The sequence below is a fragment of the Crocuta crocuta genome, unplaced genomic scaffold (assembly GCF_008692635.1).
Source record: "Crocuta crocuta isolate KB4526 unplaced genomic scaffold, BGI_CrCroc_1.0 scaffold53, whole genome shotgun sequence".
NCBI classification, from domain to species: domain Eukaryota; kingdom Metazoa; phylum Chordata; class Mammalia; order Carnivora; family Hyaenidae; genus Crocuta; species Crocuta crocuta.
Genome location: NW_027529432.1, coordinates 841728 through 864148, shown reverse-complemented (window position 1 = coordinate 864148; position 22421 = coordinate 841728). Strand labels below are relative to the sequence as shown.

The 22421-nt window shown below is 52.5% G+C and overlaps 2 protein-coding genes and 1 long non-coding RNA gene across 6 annotated transcripts; 2 read left to right on the top strand and 1 right to left on the bottom strand.

The window, feature by feature from the left end:
* Positions 1-3160: 3160 nt before the first annotated feature.
* LOC144227907 (phospholipase A and acyltransferase 2-like) lies at positions 3161-8909 on the top strand. The gene is made up of 3 exons (XM_077759686.1): positions 3161-3221; positions 4862-5130; positions 8673-8909. Exons 1-3 carry the CDS (start codon positions 3197-3199, stop codon positions 8766-8768), a joined length of 390 nt encoding a protein of 129 aa, XP_077615812.1. The 5' UTR covers positions 3161-3196; the 3' UTR covers positions 8769-8909.
* A 1766-nt stretch (positions 8910-10675) lies between these two features.
* Positions 10676-12712, top strand: LOC144227855 (uncharacterized). 3 transcript variants are annotated; one of them, XR_013334055.1, is made up of 5 exons: positions 10676-10792; positions 11142-11244; positions 11633-11708; positions 11944-11996; positions 12344-12712. It is a non-coding gene; the product is annotated as an uncharacterized LOC144227855 (long non-coding RNA). The 3 variants fall into 3 exon arrangements; XR_013334054.1 differs by having other exon boundaries at positions 12305-12712; XR_013334056.1 differs by having other exon boundaries at positions 12290-12712.
* Positions 12713-14207: 1495 nt separating this feature from the next.
* Positions 14208-20863, bottom strand: PLAAT4 (phospholipase A and acyltransferase 4). 2 transcript variants are annotated; one of them, XM_077759608.1, is made up of 5 exons: positions 20829-20863; positions 17365-17473; positions 16101-16369; positions 15699-15815; positions 14208-15259 (listed from the first exon to the last, which is right to left on the bottom strand). In XM_077759608.1, exons 1-5 carry the CDS (start codon positions 20835-20837, stop codon positions 15164-15166), a joined length of 600 nt encoding a protein of 199 aa, XP_077615734.1. In that variant the 5' UTR covers positions 20838-20863; the 3' UTR covers positions 14208-15163. The 2 variants fall into 2 exon arrangements, with proteins under 2 accessions (XP_077615734.1, XP_077615736.1); XM_077759610.1 differs by lacking the exon at positions 15699-15815.
* Positions 20864-22421: the final 1558 nt, after the last annotated feature.

Genomic DNA, 22421 nt, shown 5'->3' with positions numbered 1-22421 from the left:
ATAATTTATACTAGATGTACTCCTTTATCTCATTTCCTCTGCAGGCTTTCTCCTAGTGGGGAGCGAAGCTAAAAGGCTGGGCATGAGAAGGTGACTCTCCTCTACCCACACTTGGGTTAGTCACTGTTTGGTTAGTCACTGCCTCTTCAGCTCACAGCACCCAGCCACGTCCTCTTGCTCACGGAAACTGGGCTGTGATGTGGTGCAAGGGATGACACTGATTGGACAAAATGAGATCATCTGACTCTAGGCTGGCCACTCACAAGGTCAGCATCAAGTGGGGGCGGGCCCGAGGGGCTCTGGCCAAAGGGGGCAGGAGGACTTAGCTATGGGCTAAGTGAGAGCAGCTAGTCTGAGAGATTCCGTAGATGGTAAAGGGTTGTCCCACCTCTGTCATGATAATAAAGCTCTCGTTTTGTTAGGAGCCTGACAGAGGTGAGTTACTGGTCCTTGCTTCCTGCCCATAAGCCCCACAGTGATGCTAAGCTGCCTCCCTCCCACCCACCTCTTCCTGTTCAGTTTGTCTATGATGCTACAGCCCATGGGTGGATGTCAGATGGGAGATATACTTGTTTGGAGATTTGGGTCGAGTATCTCGCTGGTACCTAAAAAAAAAGGCAGCTCCTCTACACCCAGGCAGCAGTGGATTTGTGGTTTCCATTTGGTCTAGAATGTGTGTTTCTGAACTGAGGGGGAGAGGGAGGGAGGGTGGGGAAGTGTCTCTTGCCACACGTCTGGCTGGGCAGGCTCACTGTTTCCAGTTTGGGGGGAGAATATGTTTCTGATAAAATGTTTTGTCTAGTTCTGTCGGGTTTGAAGTTGGTGGAAATGTTTGTATGTTCTGGTCAAGGTCAGTCCCAAATTTGGGGTCTCCTTGGAGTTCCTTGCTCTTGAAACCCTTTGACTTTGGCTCTTGTCTCTCTATCCTGCCCCCACACCCACTTGATTTTGTCTGTTGCTGTCTTCTCTCCCGTCTGTCTCCTGACATGGTGAGTTTTGACCACACCCCTGACCTCAGCCACCTCCCAAAATCCTTCTAAATCTACACCTTGAACTCTGATTTGTCTCCAGCTGATTTCCTGGCCTACTTGTCTACCAGGCATGTACCCCAGCTTGCTTGAAATTAGAGCTGTTTTTATATGAACTTTGACTCATATTTGAAATATTTGTATGCCTGGGCAGGTTTGGAGGCAAACAACTCTTAAGGTGAATAGAAGCCTGGACATATAGGCAGCAACACACAGGCACCACCTGGTGGAAGGGTGGCTTTCCTAAGTCCCCAGAAAACTATTACTTTAAGAACAACTCTGTCGGGGCGCCTGGGTTGCTCAGTCGGTTAAGTGTCCGCCTTTGGCTCAGGTCATGATCTCTCGGTCCGTGGGTTCAAGCCCTGCGTCGGGCTCTGTGCTGACAGCTAGCTCAGAGCCTGGAGCCTGCCTCGGGTTCTGTGTCTCCCTCTCTTTCTGCCCTCGCACTGCTCATGCTCTATCTCTCAAAAATAAATAAACATTAGAAAAATTTAAAAAAAACCAACTCTGTTAGTGGTGATAATGTGGGGTTTCCTTGTTGGTCTGTGGCTCTGGCATAGAGGGGCAGGGGTACTTGGTGAGGCCCGACTGTCCAGCTCTCTGGGTGGGGGAGGGGTGAATAGTGGGGGAAGGGTGAGGGGAAGGGATCATTAGGGGGCAGGGACGGTGGGCTCTGGAAGGGCAGCTTGCCCCATTGCCCAGGGCCCACCTCCTCAGTTGTGGGTCAGTGGGATGAGCTGGGGAAGGAGGGTCCTGGGAAATTGTTCGAGGAGGTGTAGGGCTGTGGGGGGCGGGGGCTGTCAGGAAGGTGTTCTTGTCCCTCCCATCTCCAGCCTCTCTACTTTTCTATTTTTCCCTCCATCCCTTTATTCCCCTTCCATATGTTCCTTCTTCCTTCTGGCTCAAAAATAGTCCATTTCCTNCGAAAGTCGGACGCTTAACCGACTAAGCCACCCAGGAGCCCCAAGGCTTTTATTTAATCTTAACAACTGTGTGAGGCAGCAGTGGTTACTCCCAACTTTACAGATGAGGGCACGGACACTCTGGTAAAGCGACTTACCCAAGAGGCAGAGAGGGCATCTAAATCTAGGACGGTCTGACTCCAGAGACTTTCCTTTTTGAAAAACAAAACCAAAAACACTAATGTCTTCAATTCCACCAAGTACACGTGAATACATTTCCCTTGTTAAAAAAAAACCCCGAAAAACAAAACAAAACCCAAATCGAAACTTTTAGCATTATCTCCTCCACAGTAGATAGTAACGCTTGGTGTGTGCTCCCCTCCCCCTACGTATTTTTCTACACATTTGCATACATAGAGATAGTCACCCTATGAGGGCCGTTCTGTGGCTTTGGGCTTTGTTATGGTTTTTAGTCTGGTTCCCTGAGTACAGTTCATTTAGGAAACGTTTGAATCTTTTCCTTTACTGGTTTTTGGAAAACAATGTTGATTATTTATCTATTAAAAATTTTTTTAAAATTTTTTAAAATTTATTTCTGACAGAGACAGCATGAACAGGGGAGGGTCAGAGAGAGAGGGAGACACAGAATCTGAAACAGGCTCCAGGCTCTGGGCTAGCTGTCAGCACCGAGCCCGATGCGGGGCTCGAACCCACAAACCGTGAGATCATGACCTGAGCCAAAGTCGGAGGCTTAACTGACTGAGCCACGCAGGCCCCCTCAATGTTGATTCTTTTACATTCTGCAAAGGCAACGGATGGTTACAAATGCATGGATTTTAACATATTTGATGTGTTTGAATCCATATGCAGTGATTCTTCTTCTTTTAAAAGCATTTTTTTTTAACGTTTATTCCTTTTTGAGAGAGGGAGAGACAGCCTGGGGGTGGGCAGAGAGAGAGGGAGACACAGAATCCACAGCAGGCTCCAGGCTCTGAGCTGTCAGCACAGAGCCCGACGCAGGTCTCAAACCCACGAACCATGAGATCATGCATGACCTGAGCTGAAGTCAGACACTTAACCAGCTGAGCCTCCCAGGAGCTCCAAGGATTATTCTTTTTGATGCTCACATTGTCCCATCTTTGGTCAAGCTGACTCTTTCTGTTTTTGTTTTTGCTTGTTTTGGTCAGGTTGATCCATGACCCCCGTAGTCAGGCTTTATTCTCAACTGTGACTCTCCTCCAGGCCTTCAGTTGGCTGGCAGCCTTGATGCTTCCAGAGGCTCAATCCCCAGGTTAGGTGGTCTAGCCANGCTCGAGCTGGCCGGTCTCAGAGAGTTCCTATGGCAACAGCATTCTGAGTGTGGCCAGGGCAACTTACCTCCAAGAAGGGCACTACACCCCCTACCAAGCCCCGAGCTGTCAGCATAGAGCCCGACGCGGGGCTCGAACCCACGAACCATGAGATCGTGACCTGAGCTGAAGTCAGACGCTTAACCGACTGGGCCCCCCAGGCGCCTCAGGACAGGTTCTCTGTTTAAGCACAAGGGTTGAGGTTGGAGAGTGTGAACAGTTGTGCAATGATGGGGGTGTTCTCAAGTAACTGCCCTAAGAGGCCCTCCGTGACCACCTGCTGCGTGTTCTTCCCTGCTCTGTATATGAAGTACTCTTTAGCAGGAGGTTCATGGAGATCCAGAGGCTCTCATGGAGAGACTGTTGACCTTTATTCCATTAGATAATGGGGTTCACTTCCACCCACCCCATTGTATTTGAGGAGCATCACTTCCCGGGTCCACTCCTTTGCGTTTGTGGCTCTGCAGGGACAGACGGGAGTGAAAGGCAGCTGCTTCTTTCAAACAGCTTACGACGGGCTGCGGAGTGTAAGGGCAGCAGCGCAGGACTCCCGGCTACACAGAACCCGTTTGGCATCCTGGGTCCCCCGCTCAGCGGCAGTGTGACTTGAACAGGTGACCGTGCCTCGTTGCGTTCAGTTGCACCCCGGAGAGCAGGCAGTGAGCCCTGCTTCCTGGTGGAGGAGGCATGTGATGAAGCCCTGGTGCAGGGCTTAGCCTGGTGCCCAACAACCTTTTGGACAAGGTGGGCTGAGAGGGTGTGGACCCTTGCCTGGCCTGATCCCTCCAGTTTGTAAATGATAAAGGTAGCACGAGAAGAGCAGGCACTCGCTTGAGGCCCCTGGTGAGTGAGCCGGGCGCTGAGAGTCTGGGACCCTGATTCCCAGGTCAGGCCTCCATCTTGTTCGGCTGACTTCCTTTCTTACTATTTCAAAATGCCGCGATAGCCTGCTGGGGCCACACAGTTGTGGCACAGGGAGGCTCGGTGACGGTCTCAGGGCCACAGGTGCCTGAGGGGAGGATGGGACGAGGACCCGAGTGTCTTCTGCCCTCTCCTTCGTCCCGCGCCACTCTGCCTTGACTCTTGCCCTAGTCTTTCCGGGGGCATCTGAGCTCACGTGATCCTTTAGAAGAACTCACATCCTTTGCTTTAGAAGTGAGGAACCCAGGGGCACCTGGCTGGCTCAGTCGGTTGAGCGTCCGACTTTGGCTCAGGTCATGATCTCGGGGTTCGCAGGTTCGAGCCCCGCATCGGGTTCTGTGCTGGCAGCTCAGAGCCTGGAGCCTGTTTTGGATTCTGTGTTTCCCTCTCTCTCTGATCCTCCCCTGCTCACGCGGTCTCTCTCTCAGAAATAAATTAAAAAATTAAAAAAAAAAAAAGAAGAAGTGAGGAAGCCAGTGCCCAGGGACTCCTGGTGACTTCTCCAAAGTCAGCCAGGCATGGGCCTGACCCGTTTCTGAGTTCGAGGCCAGGCAGGTTGGCCCTAGCTCATCCGTACTGATGATGCCAAGGGCAATGGGGCTGCCTGCTTGGGGCCTGAGCCCAGGGTTGAACTCACGGGCTCCTCTTTACGAATCCCCAGGTGACACTGCGGGAGCTGGTGCGGCCAGCATCATGTCCGCCCTGACTGAGAAGGCGGTGGTGAGGAAGGAGCTGCTGGACAATGTGGTCGGGAGAGACAGGTACCGGGTCAATAACAAACACGATGGCAAGTACTCGCCGCTGCCTCCCAGCAAAATCGTCCAGCGGGCGGAGGAGCTGGTGGGGCAGGAGCTGCCCTATTCGCTGCCCTGTGGGAATGGAGAGCACTTTGTGACCGAGCTGCGCTATGGAGTCGCCTGCAGTGACCAGGTGTGTCCTCAGCCTGTGTCCCCCGTCCCTGAGAAGCAGACCACTTCCTCGGCTGACAGTGGGTGGGTGTCAGTGTGGGCCGGGCTTAGGCAGAGGCAGGGGCATGAATAAGACAAAGCTAACAGAGACAGAATCCCTAGCCCCAAGGATGTCACAGTCCGGGTGGGGACGAGGGTGGGGAGACCCAGAAGCCAGCACTGCAGACAGATTGGGGGGGGGGCGGTGATGGCGAAGGACACAAGTCACAGCCGTGAATGTCAGCTTGCTGGTCAAGCCTTCCCTGGCCACTAGGCCCCGAGACCCTTACCACAGCCCCAGAGGCAGGTGTTACCATCCCATTTTACAAATGGGGAAACTGAGGCTTAGAGTGCGTAAGTAGCTAGTCCAAACTCACTGAACAACTAGGTATTGGGTTTCTAGCACAAGACAGCCACTGTGCAGAGGTGGGATTTGAACCCCGGGGTGTTCTGCTCCAAAGGCTCTGAGCTAAGCAAGGCTTCACCGAGGAGGTCATGCCTGAGATGAGTCTGATTTAATTCTTTTGGTTAATCTGAAACTGGAAAAGGAGCTGGAGATTTACCAGGAAGTAGAGTGATAAGGAGGGTAGGCGGAGGGAACGGTGTGAGCCGCTTCCTCGGAGGTGGGTTTGGGGTTACCTATTTCTTCCAGAAGTCCTGTCTGTGTATTTAATCTTATTTAATCTTCCCTACGGGCACCCAGGAACGTGCACACCTCAGGCTGTGCACTGCAGATTCAGGATGGGTGAAGCTTAAGCTCTTCTCCTCTAAAGGAGAAGAAGGCCTCCGGGGAAAGGAAGATCGGCAAGGAGAAGCCTTACCTTCTGGAAATGAGGAGCCCAGGCTGTTAACTGAGGTGCTGTTGCCGGCCTTGGGGCGCAGCGGGAATGCTTCCGGATGCCTACGAGTGACCCTGTTGAGGGGCTCTCGCTCCTTTGAGCTGAGGAGGGTAGACCTGCCTCTGTCCAGGAAGGGTGGTGGTGGGGGGCAGCGGGGGAGGCATAGAGGTGGACATCTAGAAGCATCTAGAAGCACATCCAAAGGCTGTGCGGAAGCTTCAACAATCAATCTGGGAGACTCTGCTTTTCTGAGAGTGGCTGTCCCCTCTGCTGCGCCTCTGGGAGGTCTGAGCCCAAGAGGGACCCGGGGGGTGGCAGGCCACTTTGTTTACTTAGTGTGTCTCGTGCTGGTGCCTCTTTCTGAACTCCTTCCCCTGAAGGTCGCTCATCACCTTGCCTTCCTTTCTCCTCTCCCTCCTGACTCACTAGAAAGACTCTCCTCTGGGGTGCCAGGGGGGCTCAGTTGGTTAAGCTTCCAACTCTTGATTTCGGCTCAGGTCATGGTCCCACATTTGTGAGATCAAGCCCCGCATCGGGCTCTGTGCTGAGGGCTCAGTGCCTGGAGCCTGCCTCCCATTCTGTATCTCCCTCTCTCTCGGCCCCTCCCCCACTCATGCTCTGTCTCCCTGTCTCTTTCTCTCTCTCTGCAAAATAAATAAATAGAAAAGAAAAGAAAAAAGAAAAGAAAAGAAAGAAAAGAAAAGAAAAGAAAAGNTCCCTGTCTCTTTCTCTCTCTCTCCAAAATAAATAAATAGAAAAGAAAAGAAAAAAGAAAAGAAAAGAAAGAAAAGAAAAGAAAAGAAAAGAAAAGAAAAGAAAAGAAAAGAAAAGAAAAGAAAAGAAAAAAGAATGTGGGCTTGGGAGACCTGGCAGAACTTCTCACCAAAAGACAAGCAGACACTAGCAGGGTTTCCAAGAACATGAGGCCATTTCCTTAGAGTGACCCCAGTGCCCTCCCCATTTTAAAAAATTATATCTGAGAGAGAGAGAGAGTGAGAGAGAGAGACAGCGTGAGCAGGGGAGGGTCAGAGAGAGAGGGAGACACAGAATCTGAAGCAGGCTCCAGGCTCTGAGCTAGCTGTCAGCACAGAGCCCAGTGAGGGGCTCGAACCCACAAACTGTGAGATCATGACCTGAGCCGAAGTCGGATGCTCAACCGACTGAGCCACCCAGGCACCCCGCCCCCCCACGCCCTTTAAATGCCTCCTGAAAAGGCTCAGAGCTGCCAGGAGAACTCACCGTGTGTTCCAGCAATATCTGATGAGAGGCCCCTGACCTCCGTTTCTTAGTGCATTTACTACAAAGAAAGGGCTTACAATTATGAACCTTCCTCTGCCTGTGAGATATATATGCGTCTCCCACAACTTAGACGTGTCTCTCTCAAGGACCTCCAAACCATTTCTCTGAACGTGACCATCAGGCAGAACAACGCCTGTCTCCCAGTCCCTGGGGGAGGGCAGGATTCTGGCTTCCATAACTGCCAGCTAGCAGACACGGCCGGCCTAACCACATGGACGTGACCCATCCCTTCCCATTCGTACTTCTCCGACTCTCCTGAGCTCGCCTCTGCAAATCGCCATGGGGCTGGATGAAATCTGTCTTCACTGCTTTCACTGACGTGTGGGGCTTTGACCCTCGGGAAAGTTTCTGCGTGTCTCTGAATGAAATAGCTCACGTTTTCGTCTTCTCTTCCCCAACCACTTATGTGGTTCAGAGTCATCGATATCCCAAAGAAATCTGCTCTTTTGGTTGCTGTTTTGAATCTTTGTTCCCCTGGCTGTGAAGGACTGAAGTGTGCTTGCGACCATGTCGGGCAGTTCTGGGCCCTGCCACTTGCTAGCTGTGCGAGCTCTTTCCGTTGCCCATCCTCAGTCTTCTCTTCTGCAAAATGGGAATACAACAGGATTATAGATAGGGTTGTTGGGCAGCTTAAGAAAAATACAGTGCCCGTAAAGCCCTGCCCAATGCAGACACTTGGAACATGGTCATTCTCGAAGTCTCTGCGATCCTCTTCTGCCTTTGGTTTCTCCTCCGCTGGTCTCACCAGCACGATGACGTGGCCAGGGGTGGCCCCCCGGGCTCCCACCAGCTATGCTGTGTCCACTGACCCTCAGGGATTGTTCTCATGGCTCTGTCGTATCGCTGTGGGTTTTCAGAGTCTCCACTTCCTTTTCCAGAGCCCTTTCCCTATCAGTGCACAAGTGAGGTCATCTTATTTCATAAAAGCAGAGCTTAGTGCTACTCAGAGTCAAAAGAGCTGTTCAGCAGATAAATCATGAAGACGTTCCTGAGCTTGGAGGCGAGCTGAGGGCCTGGAGCACAGAGGACAATCCGAGTGAGCTCTCTGCCCTCAAGCCACAGGGGTGGTTTCTCCAGTTTTGCACTTGCTTCAAGGCCAGCCTTGACCGAGAACATCGGCCCTGACCTAGGACCTTAGACATTGCCATTCTGTCTTTCCACGGCCACCCCTTGGGGCTTTATTATGCTGTCAATACCTGCAAGGCTCATTTCTTGATTGGCCGGCCATCTTGGAATTCCCCCTTCCCGGCCGACATTTGTCCCCTCTGTGGCTTCATTACAGAAGACATATGCCAGATGGGGCTTCCCTCAGATGCAGCTTCTGGGTGTGTGTTTCCGGGGTCAGACCCCTGATATTCAGTGTGACCCCTTTTCTCTTCTGTTGCAGATCTCCGATGTGGTCAAGACCATACCAGCGGCTCTCCTGGCTGCCACGGTCTTCATGAGGATTCTGCGGGCCGGAAGCAAGCGGAAAAAGCAATAAACTGAATGGAACTGTCCTGATGGCATCCAGTGATACGTTGCTTGGCCGGCAGACATGGAGTTTGGTTTCTTGGTTTTATTCTGTTTTGCGACCATTTAGGCTTGTTGAAGCAAAGCTAAATAAAAGCACAGGAAGACTTTATTTGGGGAAATGTAGCCTCATTTAACCTCTTTGAAAGATAGTTGGCTCTGTTGTGGATTGCATGGCTGGTTCCCCTACAATTCATGTTGAAGGCCTGACCCCCATTGTGCTGTATTTGGAGGTTGGCCTTGGGGAAGTGATCAGGATTAGATGCAGTCATGGGGGTGGGGTCCCCCATTAATGGATTTAGCATCCTTCTAAGAAGAGAGAACTTCTCAGAGTTCTTTTCACTCTTCCAATGTGAGGACACGGCGGGAAGGCGGCCATTGGCAAACCAAGAAGGTTTTGAGCAAGGTTTCAGACCAGCCAGCTCCTCTCTCTTGAATTGTTCAGCATCCGGAACCATGAGATGTAAATGTCCGTTGTTGAAGTCCGCTGGTCTGTGGTAGGTCGTTCAGGAGGCTGAGCAGCCCGAGACAGACTCTGGCTACACTGCGTTGCATCCTGGCCGTTCACAGCTCTTGGAGGCCTGTGTTCTTTTTTACGGTGTGGGCACATACGAGGGGGAGGGGAGACCACTGCCTGGGGCCCCAGCAGCCGGAACTGTGTCCAAGACTCTCGGCCATGAATGTGTCGCCAGCGAGGGAAGGCTCCCCGATAATGTTACTCCTGGCTCCTCTCCCTTCCGGGAACGATTAATACCACTCTCTGCGCTCTCCACATCCTTCCCTCTGCCTTGTGGCTTCCACACCCCCAGCGCTCCTGCTTCCCCTCCACTTGGGCTTGTCGAGCAGCAACCTCCCCACCCCCCACCCCCAATGTCTGACCCCAAACCCCTCCTCTGACCCCACACCTGTCCTTCGGCTCCTCTCCTCGCATCACCCTCGCTCCACTTCTGCCCACCTCCGCCTGCGACCCACAACCTGTTCCCAAGAGAGGGTGTGGTGGGCTCTGCGGCCCGCCTGGCTCAGCCTACTGATTGGCTGCCGCTGGGTCAGGTGATCTCATTAGGCCAATCAGCTCTGCCCGATGGGGCGGGGCCACCCAGCTCAAAGCTCAAACAGTAAATTGACCTGGGAGGGATTTGCCGGAGGTGGTTAGCACCACGGGGAGGGGAAGGAGTCAGTGCCAGTCTCCGCCCCCTGCTGGGAGCCTGGGTGTTTACCCAGGGGACATTCGTTGACTGGAATTACAGGCTGGAACTCACATCTCTCATAAGATCTGATACCCAGCCTTTCAGTACTATTTGAAAAATAAAATATTTGATTCCACCTCATTCATTCATTCATTCATTTAAATATTTATTTATTTAGAGAGTGGGGGAGGGCAGAGAGAGAGAGGGAGAGAGAAAATCCCAAGTATGCTCCGCACTGTCAGAGCAGAGCCCAATGCCGGGCTTGAACCCACAAACCGTGAGATCATGACCTGAGCTGAATCGAGAGTCCTCCACTTAACCGGCTGAGCTACCCAGGTGCCCCTTACTTACTATTGTGATTTTTTTCACGTCTCAGATGTCCATTTCAGCATCAGGAGCACTGAGAGAGAAGCGAAAGGGTCTGTCCCTCTAGCCCCACCTGGCCAGACCCCCTGTCTGGGCAGAGGGTATATCACGTGAAGAGGGAGGGTGGTGAGGGGCCTCCTGTGGGCGCAGAACCAGTTCTGTGAGCCAGAGCCTGTCCCCCACGCTGGCAGATCAGCTGAGCTGTCGCTCTCTTGCACGGTTCTTTGGGTTTCCATTGGTAAATAATGGTAACCATGGGAACGTTTGACCGCCTTCTTGTTAGCCACTTCCCCAGGCCTCACCCCTGGGTTATGACGAAAGCAAACCTCAGACACATCACACACCTAAGTATTTATTAAACACGCGTTCACTGAGGAGGCCCAGAGCCCTTCATCCAGGCTGCTCCGGAAGCAGAATGAACACGCCACCCTGTGTCTGTCAGGTGCTGTGCCCACATTTTGCATGGAAGGCTCACTGAAGGCGGGGTCTGCTGCCTGCGTAGCCAGCATCAGGCAACCAGAAACCAGGCTCCGGGCTGTGCCAGGCTTTCACGCTGCGCTCCTGCCACGGGCGGGGCGGGGCGAAGTATTCTGGCCAGTTCCAGTGCTCAGTGCACTAGTTTGGCAAATAACTGGTCATCAGAAGTGAAGACAGTTCACACAGCCCACTCTTTCAGCCAGGATGCCAGCCTAGTGGCCCTGGGCTGCAGTTTCCTCATTAAAAACTCCTGGAGACTTCTTGCAGGGCGGGGTGGGGAGGGGAAACTAGCCTCTATCTCTTTTGCTTTCCAGGCGGCTGGAGAATGTGCATAGGGGCTGAGCACCGCCCTTTTCTGGAAAGGTCGTAAGGAAGGAGGCCCTCTAGAGCTGCCCAGAGAGGAAGCAAACAGAGAAGGTGTAAAGATTGCAGTCTGAGGGCCAACATTTGCCCTGGGGGTCTGGCCGAGAGGAAAGGCCCGTTGGGATCTTCACAACTCTGGCCTCCTGGCTCCTCTCCCGACCAGAGTCTCCCGGAGGGCCGCCACAGAGCCTTCTGATTCCCTTGCCTTCCAGAAGCTCCTGCCCTGTAGCATGAGGCCTTCCCTGGGAAACTGGGAAGCTTGTCTTCAAGTCTCCCCCTCCCTCTTCAGCATCCCTCTTTCCCGACTCCCTACTGCCTCCCCACCCTGTCTGTTTCTTTTAAAGAACATCCCCCACCCCCCCTACAACAACCCAGGCTCCAGGCTACACACCCTCACATACACTCTTACACCAAGACTTACCTTAAGTCCTGATTCTTCCAGGTCCTTCCGGAGAGCTGAAAGATGCCACAGAACTACTTTTTTACTAAGATACCAATGGCTTCAAAAGAGATTGAATGTGAATGTTGTCTGGGAAGGCAAAGGCTAAAAACTGAATTCACGGGGGGCACCTGGGTGGCTCAGTCGGTTGGGCAGCCGACTTCGGCTCGGGTCATGATCTCACAGTTTGTGGGTTCAAGCCCCACGTCAGGCTCTGTGCTGACAGCTCGCTCAGAGCCTGGAGTCTGTTTCAGATTCTGTGTCTCCCTCTCTCTCTGACCCTCCCCTGCTCATGCTGTCTCTCTCTCTTTCAGAAATAAAAAAATTAAAAACAACAACAACCTGAATTCACGGTGGCAAATTCCAGGTACCAGGATAGGCAGACAGAAACAGACTGGGGTTGGGGGGACTCCCCCAAACCTGCAGAGAGATGATGGGAGACAGCGCTCCCAGCCATGAGATGGGACAATGGTCTTTCTCCACAGCAGAGGCACAGCCAAGGGTCACTCAGTGCTCTTGGCACTGCCGTCACCCCAGCAAGTAGCTCCCCCGAGCACCTGTCCCCTCACCCCCAGCAGCACAGGGTCATTCCCCTGGAGGATGGCTCTCGTGTACATCCAACCGGCTGGCGACTTGAGAGCTCCCTTGTCCTCCTATAAGTCTCTGTCATCCCAGATCCCAACCACCGTTAGAAAGTTCTGGTGATTCTGGCAGATGCACGCAGAGGAAAACGCCCAGACATCCGTGAAGCAGGAGGGGAAGCCCTGGGGACTTTCGTGTGTCCTGCCAGCCGTTCTACAGCTGTGGGAGTGACGACGGAGATGCTGTCTTGCAGAAGTGACAGAATGACGTTAAAGGAGAATCTGAGGCATGCCGTGCGGGCTCCAGGATGCTTATCTCTCCCGCACTCATGCATCAGTTTCATTAAATTTTTCTTGGGCTGAAACAGTCGGTGAATATATGCACACTCTCTAAAGCAGGTTGTGGTCCTTGAAAACAGTTCTGCTCAGAAGAAGGACTGTCCAGAGATAGTGCAACCATTTTGTCAGCTTTTCCTATGAAAATAAAGTATGCTTTTATTAATTATGTGTATATTTTACATTTTAGTGGAATCTGGTTCTTGGAAGTCCATCTAGGCGGTAGGAGCCTGGCCCAGTATGTTTTATTTTATTATTATCTTTTTTAATTTTTAAAATTTTTTTGAGAGATAGAAAGAGCATGCCAGCGGGGGAAAGGGGCAGAGGGAGAGGAAAGAAAAGAGAGAGACAGAGAGAGAGAGAATCCCAAGCAGGCTCCACGCTCAGCGTGGATGCAGGGCTCTGTCTCATGACCCCAAGATTATGACCTGAGCCAAAATCAAGAGTCACACCCTCAACTGACTGAGCCACCGAGGAGCCCCTGGCCCAGTATATTTTAAAATTTAACAATGACACACTTCATGTGGGCATCACACCTTACATTGAGGGCTGCACCTTTTTTTCCTATCAAAGGTTTTCTCACAATTGCAGAGAATAATAATTGTATTTTCCTATGTGGCCATGAACTTATGAAGTAAACAGCTTGTTACTGAGCACCCGCAGTACCCCAGACATTGTGATGAGTGCTGGGGTCCCACTGTAGCAAGCTCAGACAGCCCTACCCCTTGGGGGGGGGGTCCCTGCAGCTCAAAGAGAGGGAAGGATATTAGTAAAGGAACCACATGGATCAGTGTCCAATCCCCACGGTGACGATCACCGTAAAGGGCAGATACATGGACACCTGAGACCACTAACGGGGATATGACTTGGTCTTGTAGGCCAAGCACACCCTGGAAGGGCCTGGATACTTCCACTGTCCAAATACTGCAGCAATTGATCCTGACAGGAAGTGAAGTTCAGGGAGGTGAGTCTTAGACACCAAGAAGTAAGGAAGCCTCTGCCTCTCTCTCTGCCTTCCATTTGGGCCCAGACTCTGTACAGGGCAGCGGGGCCCTCTGACCAGAGTGTGGCAGGCATGGACCCTTCTGGAACCGTCACATGGAGGCAGATAGTCCAGCCTGGCAGTCTGAGCAGAGCCCCCTTTGGTAGTAGCAACTGCGAGCTACTCTCCGTTCGTGAACCTTCAACCTTCTGACAGCCCTGAGTTTACGGGGCGGGGGAGGGGGGCGGTGTCTTGTGATTAGCTCCAGCCTGGTCTTGGTTGTGCTGGGGAATTAAGGAACCCACCAGCTTTCACGTGCTTGAAGGGCACAGCCCAGGGGAGGGTGACATCCTTAATCCCTTAATCCTCAAGCCAGAGGGGTAGAGGCTGCGGTGACCACCCTGGAGAGGCCCATTCAGTAGGGTTACTGGCTGGCCGAGGAAACAAGAGAACGCAAGACTCAGTGCTTCTGAGACCACACTGAGGGCTTGCCGGGAAGGAATGGAGGGGTGTTCAGAGTTGGCTAANAAACCGCGAGATCATGACCTAAGCCGAAGTCAGATGCTCAACCGACTGAGCCACCCAGGCGCCCCGGCTAATTTTTTTTTTTTAAGATTTTATTTTTTTAGAGCCTTCTTAGATTCACAGCAGGATTGAGAAAAAGGTACAGAGATTTCCCAAACACCCCTTGCTCTCCCCATGCATAGGCTCTCCCACCACCAACATCCCTCCCCAGAGAGTCTATTTTTGTTACAGTTAACGAACAGCATTGACACATTGCAATCCCTCAAAGTCCACACTTTACCTTTGGGTTCACTCTTGGCATTGCCCATTCTATGGGTCTGGATAAATGTGTAGTGATGTGTACCCAGCATTATGGTCTCGTTCAGAGTAGTTTCAGCGCTCTAAAAATCGAGGTGGCTAATTTTCATCATTCAACCCAGGGGCAGCTGGAGCCATGGCAATGTCAGCATGGAAAGTTAATATACATCCATCTGGTAGTCGCGGGTGGGTGACGAGTAGGCATTGGAGTTGGAAGAAAACTAAAAGGAGGGCTGAATGAAGGAGGTACTTGGGAAGATGTTGGGAAGCGTTTATGCACCAGATGGCGTGGCTACACTGGGATATAACTGAGTTGTTGGGGCACCCTTCGCACCCCGACAGTAAAATGAATGCCGTCTCATGACAGCAACGGCGAGTCTACACGGAATGATGTAGACACCCCGTTGACTACCTGCTGGTTACCAGGTATCAGGAGTCGTCTTCTCCACATCACTTTATGTAATCCTTACCCCCATCCCAGAGAAGGAGGCACTGAGGCTCTGGGAGTCCAGGGCTTTGCTCAAGGCCACTCAGCTAGAAATTGCTGGGAGAACCCAACAGGTGTCGAATTAATGTTCCTTCCTTCCTTTCTGGTTCAGAGATCTGCAAAAATATAGTGGAAGTCCTTCCTGAAGATACATTTACTGATTCGTTGGTCTTGGCACAATTAGCTCATCCTTCAGCCAGAGAGAGAGAGAGGGAAAGAGAGACAGAACGACAGGTTGCCAGAGGTTGAGGGTCCAGTAGAGAGAGGAGCCGTGGGGAGTCTTCACCAGGCTTTGCAGCTGCAGGATTTGAGATTCCTTCTGGCTGTCAACGTCTTTGGGGTCGCGGCATCATGAGCGCTAAACCAATAGCACCTAGAATCCCGAATGCCAGGGATATTCCTCCTAGCATGACATTTTCTGCCTGAAAGTGAATAAGCCATATTCAGCACCTACGGCAAGTGCAGGCCAGTTCTCCCTCTCTTCCAAGGGCCTGGAGGCCCCTCACCCTCCTGCCCTCTGAGCTGGCCAACCCGGGAAGATGTGGGCTGAGTCACAGGGGCCCCGGGAGACGGGCGGTTGTGAACACTTCTTCGTGGTGGGCGTGTTGGGGCTTGTCCTGACACCTGGTGGGATGGGCGGATGGGATCCCTTCGTGTGAGCTTGCTGGGTGAGGACATTTGTTCCTGACTCGGGGTGGGGAGAGAGGAGGCTTTGGGCTGTTGTACGGTGGTAGGGAGCATAGACTCTAGAAGACAGCCAGGGTTCAAATACCGTCTCTGCCACTTATCCGCTCTGTGTTTTGGGACAACAAATGCGGAAGACTGAAGAGGTGGGGGTGGATGCTGTGCCCCAGATCTTACACAGACAAATCCTTGAGCTATTCCATAGGCCCGTGACCTTGAGCCTATTTCCTGCCTGGGTGCTCTTTTTAGGAGATCGGCTGTGGTGCTGGGTTGGCCCAGACTCTTCCTGACAACCTGTGGGGGGCGTCAAGATCCACCTTTAGAGACAAAGGATCCTACAAGGTCAGACTGGCAAGCCTCCAGAGGTCATCCATCTAACTCCTCCTATACATGGGGAAACTGAGGACCAGAGACAGTGACCTGTCCAAAGACCCTCAGTGGACCAGAAACTGATCCAAGGTTTGAGCTCACATGGCCCGACTCCCAGCCAGTGGGTCAAGGTGATTCTCTCCTCTGGCCACCCAGCTTGGTCACCCCCACCCACTAAGCAGACCTCCAGGGGGAGAGGGATCGTCTTACCTGCTTGCTGCAGGACACACCGTATCTCAGCTTGGTGACAAAATGCTCACAGTTCTTGTCCACAGGATTGTACTCCATCGTCTCACCAATCTTCTCCTTTGCAGAACGGATGATCTTCTCCACGGGCAGTGGTTTGTACTTGTGGTCTAAGTAGTTGTTGATCCTATAGGAGCATCTCCCCACCAGGTCCCGCAGGCGGTCCTGTCGCACCACGGCCTTGCTGCCCCGAATAGGGAGGATGGCGGAGGAGCTGGCCCTGCTGAGGTTATCTGGAATGGGAGACACGTCATGGGGAGCCACTGGGGAAGGCAAGGCAGGGAGAGAGAAGGGGCGGGGCGAGGAAGAAGGCCCAGGGAAGTCAGGGAAGTACACCACTGAGGTTTCGGTGTGTGTCTTTTCACAAATGTGATTGGAGGGTCACAGGTTTTGTTATCTTTTACTTAACCAGCTGTGGATATTTTTTCAAGACAGTGAATGTCATGACCACTTATGCCAATGTCATCATATCCCATTACATGAATATATAGCCTCTATCTGACCAAGCCCCTATTATTGAGCATTTAGGTGGTTCAAAACTTTGCCATCATGAACGATAGTCAAACACTTATTTTATTTATCTTTGTGCACTTGCAGATTTCTGAAAAAGATCAAGTTCATTTTAGTATCACACTGTGTGACTTTTCAGATATTACTTAATACTCTCCTTTTTAACTTTCAAGGTAATGAGTTCCATTTTACAACTAATATTGGTGTTGGGCGAGGTCATCCAGAGGATATGACCACCGCTGACCCATGAGCTGGACCCCCGCAATCAGAGGTTCCTCACCCCCTCCCAGTCCTTGGAACATGCATTCTGCTTGCCTTCTCTGTTCCCAGACCCATGGGACCCCCCTTGATTACTCAAACAGGATGGGGATATTCAAGTGCTGCTGAGGAAGAAAGAACTCAGTTTCCCTTTGCTCAGCTCTTTTCTCCGGTTGCTCTCATTGTGGTTTTTTTCCCCTGAATTCTTAAAAATAATTTATTTTTGTAAGAGAGACAGAGTGTGAGTGGGGGAGGGGCAGAGAGAGGGTGACACAGAATCCGAAGCAGGCTCCAGGCTCTGAGCGGTCAGCACAGGGCCCGACGCAGGGCTCAAACCCACAAAACGTGAGATCCTGACCTGGGCTGAAGTTGTACGCTTAACCGACCGAGCCACTCTGGCTCCCCTAGTGTTCTCATTATGTTAACAAATATTTTGAAAATTATATCGAACAGTCCTTACCTGGATCAGTCAGATGGACTACATAACCATCTCCCACATAGATTGCCCAGTGTGAATAGATACCGTGGGGAATCTCAATCAGGTCTCCAGGCTTAGGTTTTCCATAAGGCTGCAACAGAAAAAGCCAAGATGGGGCAGGCAGCTTTCTGGGCAACAGTAGAGAGCCCAGCTGGGATGCTGTAGCTTGGCCTGGGGACCCCCCAGCCCCTTGTTGATGCTCGTCACCTGGTCAGAGTCTGGAATGGGAAAGAAGTCCTAGCCTGTATGGGGTCCTTAGCCTGTCTCGTTTAGAGGGTCCCCACAACGGGGGGCTGGAAGCTAGGAAAAAAGGACTTTGTGGACTGGGAGAGTGGAGATTTATTCAGTGTGTGTGTATAATTTTTTACGAGTGTGCACGCAGTGTATGGGGGTGTGTGAGCACACGCGTGTGCGTGCACGTCATGCACGTGTGTGGTATGTTCTGTGTATATGGCGTCTCTGTGGGGGTTATATATGTTGGGTTTGTAGATTAGTGTTGGGTATGCTCATGCCCACACCGAGGACACGAACGCACAGGTGCAGGGGCATTGTGCACGTGCTCCTGAGAGTGTGGATGTGACAACCTGCATGTAAAGCTCCTTTACTGAGGTGGCTCAGTGGGCTGAGTGTTGACTCTTGATTTCAGCTCAAGTCATGACCCCAGGGTCGTGGGATCGAGCCCCATGTCAGGTTCCGTGCTGAGCACGAAGCCTGCTTGGGATTGTCTCCCTCTCTCTCTGTCCCTTCCCTGTTTGTGTCTGAGCGCACTCTCTCTCTCTCTCTCTCTCAAAATAAATAAAATAAAAGAAATATTAAAATACCATTAAAACAAACAAACAGAAAACCAAACAAAACCCCTTCACAGAGGCTGGGAGGTCCACACCCTCCCTAGCAATGTCAGGGAGGGGAGTCATGAGCTTCTCTGCCCTCAAGTCCTTGTCGCATCACCGTGGCTCTGATAATCCATGGCCACACCAGGCATCTGCTCCTCAGACTCTGTCCCCTCAGTCTCAGGGCACCTACCCTTAAGGACGACAACCCGGGAGACCCGAACTGACAGCATCCTAAGGGACCGGAGCCTTCTAGGAGGCTATTGTGGGGCCACCCAGCTTCCATCACCGCGGGGGCTACGGCATATGCGCACAGCAGGCACTGACTGCAACCCTCACGGTGGCCCCCAAGGAGGGAAGCATCAGCCCATTGCTCAGGTGGGAAACTGAGGAATCTGAGAGAGAGAGGGCCTTGCCCAAGAACACTCAGCTGGGAGCACCAAGCTGCCTCTTCTCCCCCTGATTTGGCCCCGCCTTCCTCCCCTTCCGGGCCTCTTTTCCTGCCCCTTAACATCCCACACTCCCCCCACCCCCACCCCCATCCCAGGTGCCCCAACTTCTGAGTTGAGAATTTTTCAGTTTGTCTCCCTTTCTGTGCCTTGATCTTAGCAAATGACAAGCCTCTATCTCTCATTCCAGGTCATACGATCAGAGACCCGGGGTCAATTTTCTTTCACTCTCTTTCTCTTTCTTGCCAATATCCAACATCAGTGCTGACCCTGGGAGCTTCTCCTGAATTCACTTCCCCGTCCATCTCCCACCCTCTGACTTGGTTCAGGGCAGCCCTGTCCCCCTGCCTCTGAGATCCTCACAGCCTCCTTTCTTTTTTTTTTAATTTAATTTATTTATTTTAAGTAATCTCTACACACAACTTCGGGCTCGAACTTATGACCCCGAGATCGAGTCGCGTGCTCTTCTGACCAAGCCAGCCAGTGGCCCTGATCCGAAAGCCTCTAGACTGCCTCTGTCCCTGCTCCCCGACGTCTAGTCCCTTCCTTCTATGCTCCTGATATCCGGAATGACATCGGCACTCTAACCCTTCATCCCAGGTTTCCCAACCTCAAAAGAGGGCCATCCTAAGTCCCCCAACCCCTCTCACACCCCTTCCCTCCACCCCCACGCCACGCCCCCAGCACCTGTGTCCAGTCCCAAGGTCCAGTCAATGCAAATTCTAGAAGTTTCTCCTGAATTCACCTCCTCGTCCAACTCCCACCCCCTGAATTAGCTCAGGGCAGCCCTGTCCCTGCCTCTGTGACCCTCACAGCCTCTTGATCACCCCCTGCTTACCCCACACCCAGTCTCCCCAAGACCCAGTGAGACCTTCCCAAAGGGCACATGTGGCCTCAGGGCACAGAGCACACCCTTTGGGCAGCAGCTCCCAGGCCTTCCCCACCAGCCCCTCTTCAACCCTGTTTGCCCTCTGCTCCCCGCCCCTCAGGATGACCGAATAGCTTGCCCTCCCTCTTGCCACAGAGCTGGCCCCTGTCTCTGCTTCCCTGCACATCTGGCGGCCTCTGCCTCCAGTCCCCTCCCCCACCCCTATCTTCCTCTTCTCCCCCCACACCAGACACCCCTCTCGGCCCCAGCTTGGTTCAGCTGCCACTCTCTGAGTCCCCAGGACGTCCACCTCCCTCTGCACAGATCATGTCTTGCTGGGATTTCCCAGGTGTGTCTGCACGTCCCCCTGGACTTTGAGCTCTGCCAGGGCAGCATCCTCTATGCTGCCCCTCTCTCTTTCACCTCCAAGATCCCGCGAAGGGCCTGGCTCGGCATGGGGGCCGAGGAAATCTACGTGGAAGAGGGGCTGGAGGACCAGTGTGGCCAGACCCCCTCCCAGCCACTCCCCTCTCCCAGCCGGGGCAGGGCAGGCCCAGGGATGGCCACTATGTAGGAATCAAAAGGGGAATTTTCACTCTGAGATTAAATATCTAAATAAGGTAGGGCCCAGAAACTGTCCATAATAGCTGGTGGCAGATAAAGCGTGAACTGGGGCCCGCCCTGAATAAGGAGATCGTTGCCCAGGCGATGGAGCCAGGATTTTGCGTTGGCGACGATAAGGGTCAGGTGGTGCGGCGTGGACTGTCCTGTGGAATGCACGTCTCTCCTTCTGCGAACTGCCTCATTTCCCGAGCTCGACTTGTTCACCTTCAGCTGCACATCACCCAGCCCCGCCCACCCCTGCCTGGGACTTGTGTGAATCTGGGCATCAGGGCTCACAGGACGGGAGACCCAGAGTCAGCTGAAACTCAGGACAAATGCCCGAGAGAGAAGGAAGGATAGACCTGAGCCGGTACTGAGCTCGGACGCTGCCAGGGTGGGGACCCAATCACTCCCCAAGTCCCGGGTCCCCCTCCGCCTGCACACCTGGCTGCAAAGCCCTCACCCACCCACGGCTCCTTCTATGGACGCCCAGGGGCCAGACAGGAGCCTCACTCAGCCCCAAGCCCTCAGTCCTGCAGGGCAAGAGACTTTTAAACAACACATAGTTTTCCTTAAACGCCTTCTAGAGCTTTTCTGAGGTCTGGGGTTAACTGTGCCCAAGGCCAGACTGAGACCTTTATAGGAGGGGGTCCCTCCTATTGCAGAGCCACACATAGAAAGTTCCCAGGAGCTTACCTGAGCCATGGTTGGGTCTGGTGGTGCTTTGCTGCTTGTCGACCGGCTTTTATACCAAANCTGTGTCTCCCTCTCTCTCTGACCCTCCCCTGCTCACGCGGTCTCTCTCTCCTAGAAATAAATAATTAAAAAAATATTTAAAAAAATAAAAAAAATAAAAAGAGACTAAACATTTCCTCTTTAGGGAAAGGCCAGGTATCATACCTCAAAACACGGAAACACTGTGGCTTGTGTTTGAACTCGGGTGTCATCTGCTCGCTGCATGACAGGCCACTACGTTGAGAGGGACAGAGTGCCGGAACAAGGAAAGGGATTTTATTCAAGAGAAACTCAGCTAACCACAAACATGGCAGACGGATGTCCCAATAAACCACCCTCCCGGCTCAGTGCAGGTAGGGGTCTTACAGGAGAGAAGTGAAGAAAGAAACCAGCTTGAAGAAACCAAACACCGGGGCTTGAGCAATCAATCAGAGGTCTTCAATTAATGTGGGCCAGGTTCAAGTTCCCTAAGAAACTTCAAACAGAATTGATTACTAAAAGCTTCTCATGGGTTTAGGGAGTGACAGGCAAGAATGTGCCGATGAGTTTATTTTGTGCAATGTGTTTTGTCTCCATTAAAATCTAAAGGTCAGGGGTGCCCTGGTGGCTCAGTGGGTGAAGCTTCCGACTTCGGCTCAGGTCGTGATCTCCCGGTTGGGGAGTTCGAGCCCCGCGTTGGGCTCTGTGCTGACACCTCAGAGGCTGGAGCCTGCCTCGGATTCTGTGTCTCCCTCTCCCTCTGCCCTTCCCCTGCTCACACTCTGTCTCTCTCAAAAATAAATAAACATTAAGAAAATTTTGTTTGTTAAATAAAATGAAAAAAAGTCAAAGGGCGGCTAGTTTCTCTTCAGGCTTACAGGACAGTGCCCAAACAGGTGTCATGCGGAGTAACAAGGGAGAGAGAAGGGTTTGAGGCAAAATGAATTCAAGATGGAGTTAGCCTTGCTGTAGCTTCAAAGCTACCTGGAGGCCTTCCACCTTGGTCCGCCATGGCTGCGGCAGCCCCAAGGGGCACATTTTCACCTGGCAGTGTCCAAAAGCAGCAAAGGAAGAGGGTTCTCATCATCACTGGTTTCTTTTTTTCTCCTGGGAGTCAAAGCCTTCCCATAATCCCCTGACAGTCTCGCTCTTACCCCTTCACTCCCCAGAACTGGGTCACGTTTCTACTCGTAAACCAGTCGTGGACTTCCTTAGATCTGAGGCGGGGCTCTTGCTACCCAGTGAACCACAGAGCCCTGTGAACCTGGGGGAAGGCCAGGGGCAGTGTGTGTGCTGGGGGTGGCCATTGGCGAGGCGGAGATGACCATTGGCGAGGCGACACAGAAGAAGCCCTCACTCACCTCCTTCCCATCCACTGTAACAACAGCTTCATTATAAGGCCACACAGAGGCTGGAGACTATTCACAATCAGACTGGTTCCCTATAGGATCTGGCGGGAAAAGTGGGGGCAAATGACTCAGTGACCCACAGAGAATGCAGCAGGTTTGCTGATGCCAGCAGAGGCTTATGGGTCAGGGGTCTGGGAAGGGCACCGCCTCTGTCAACATCGTCCCC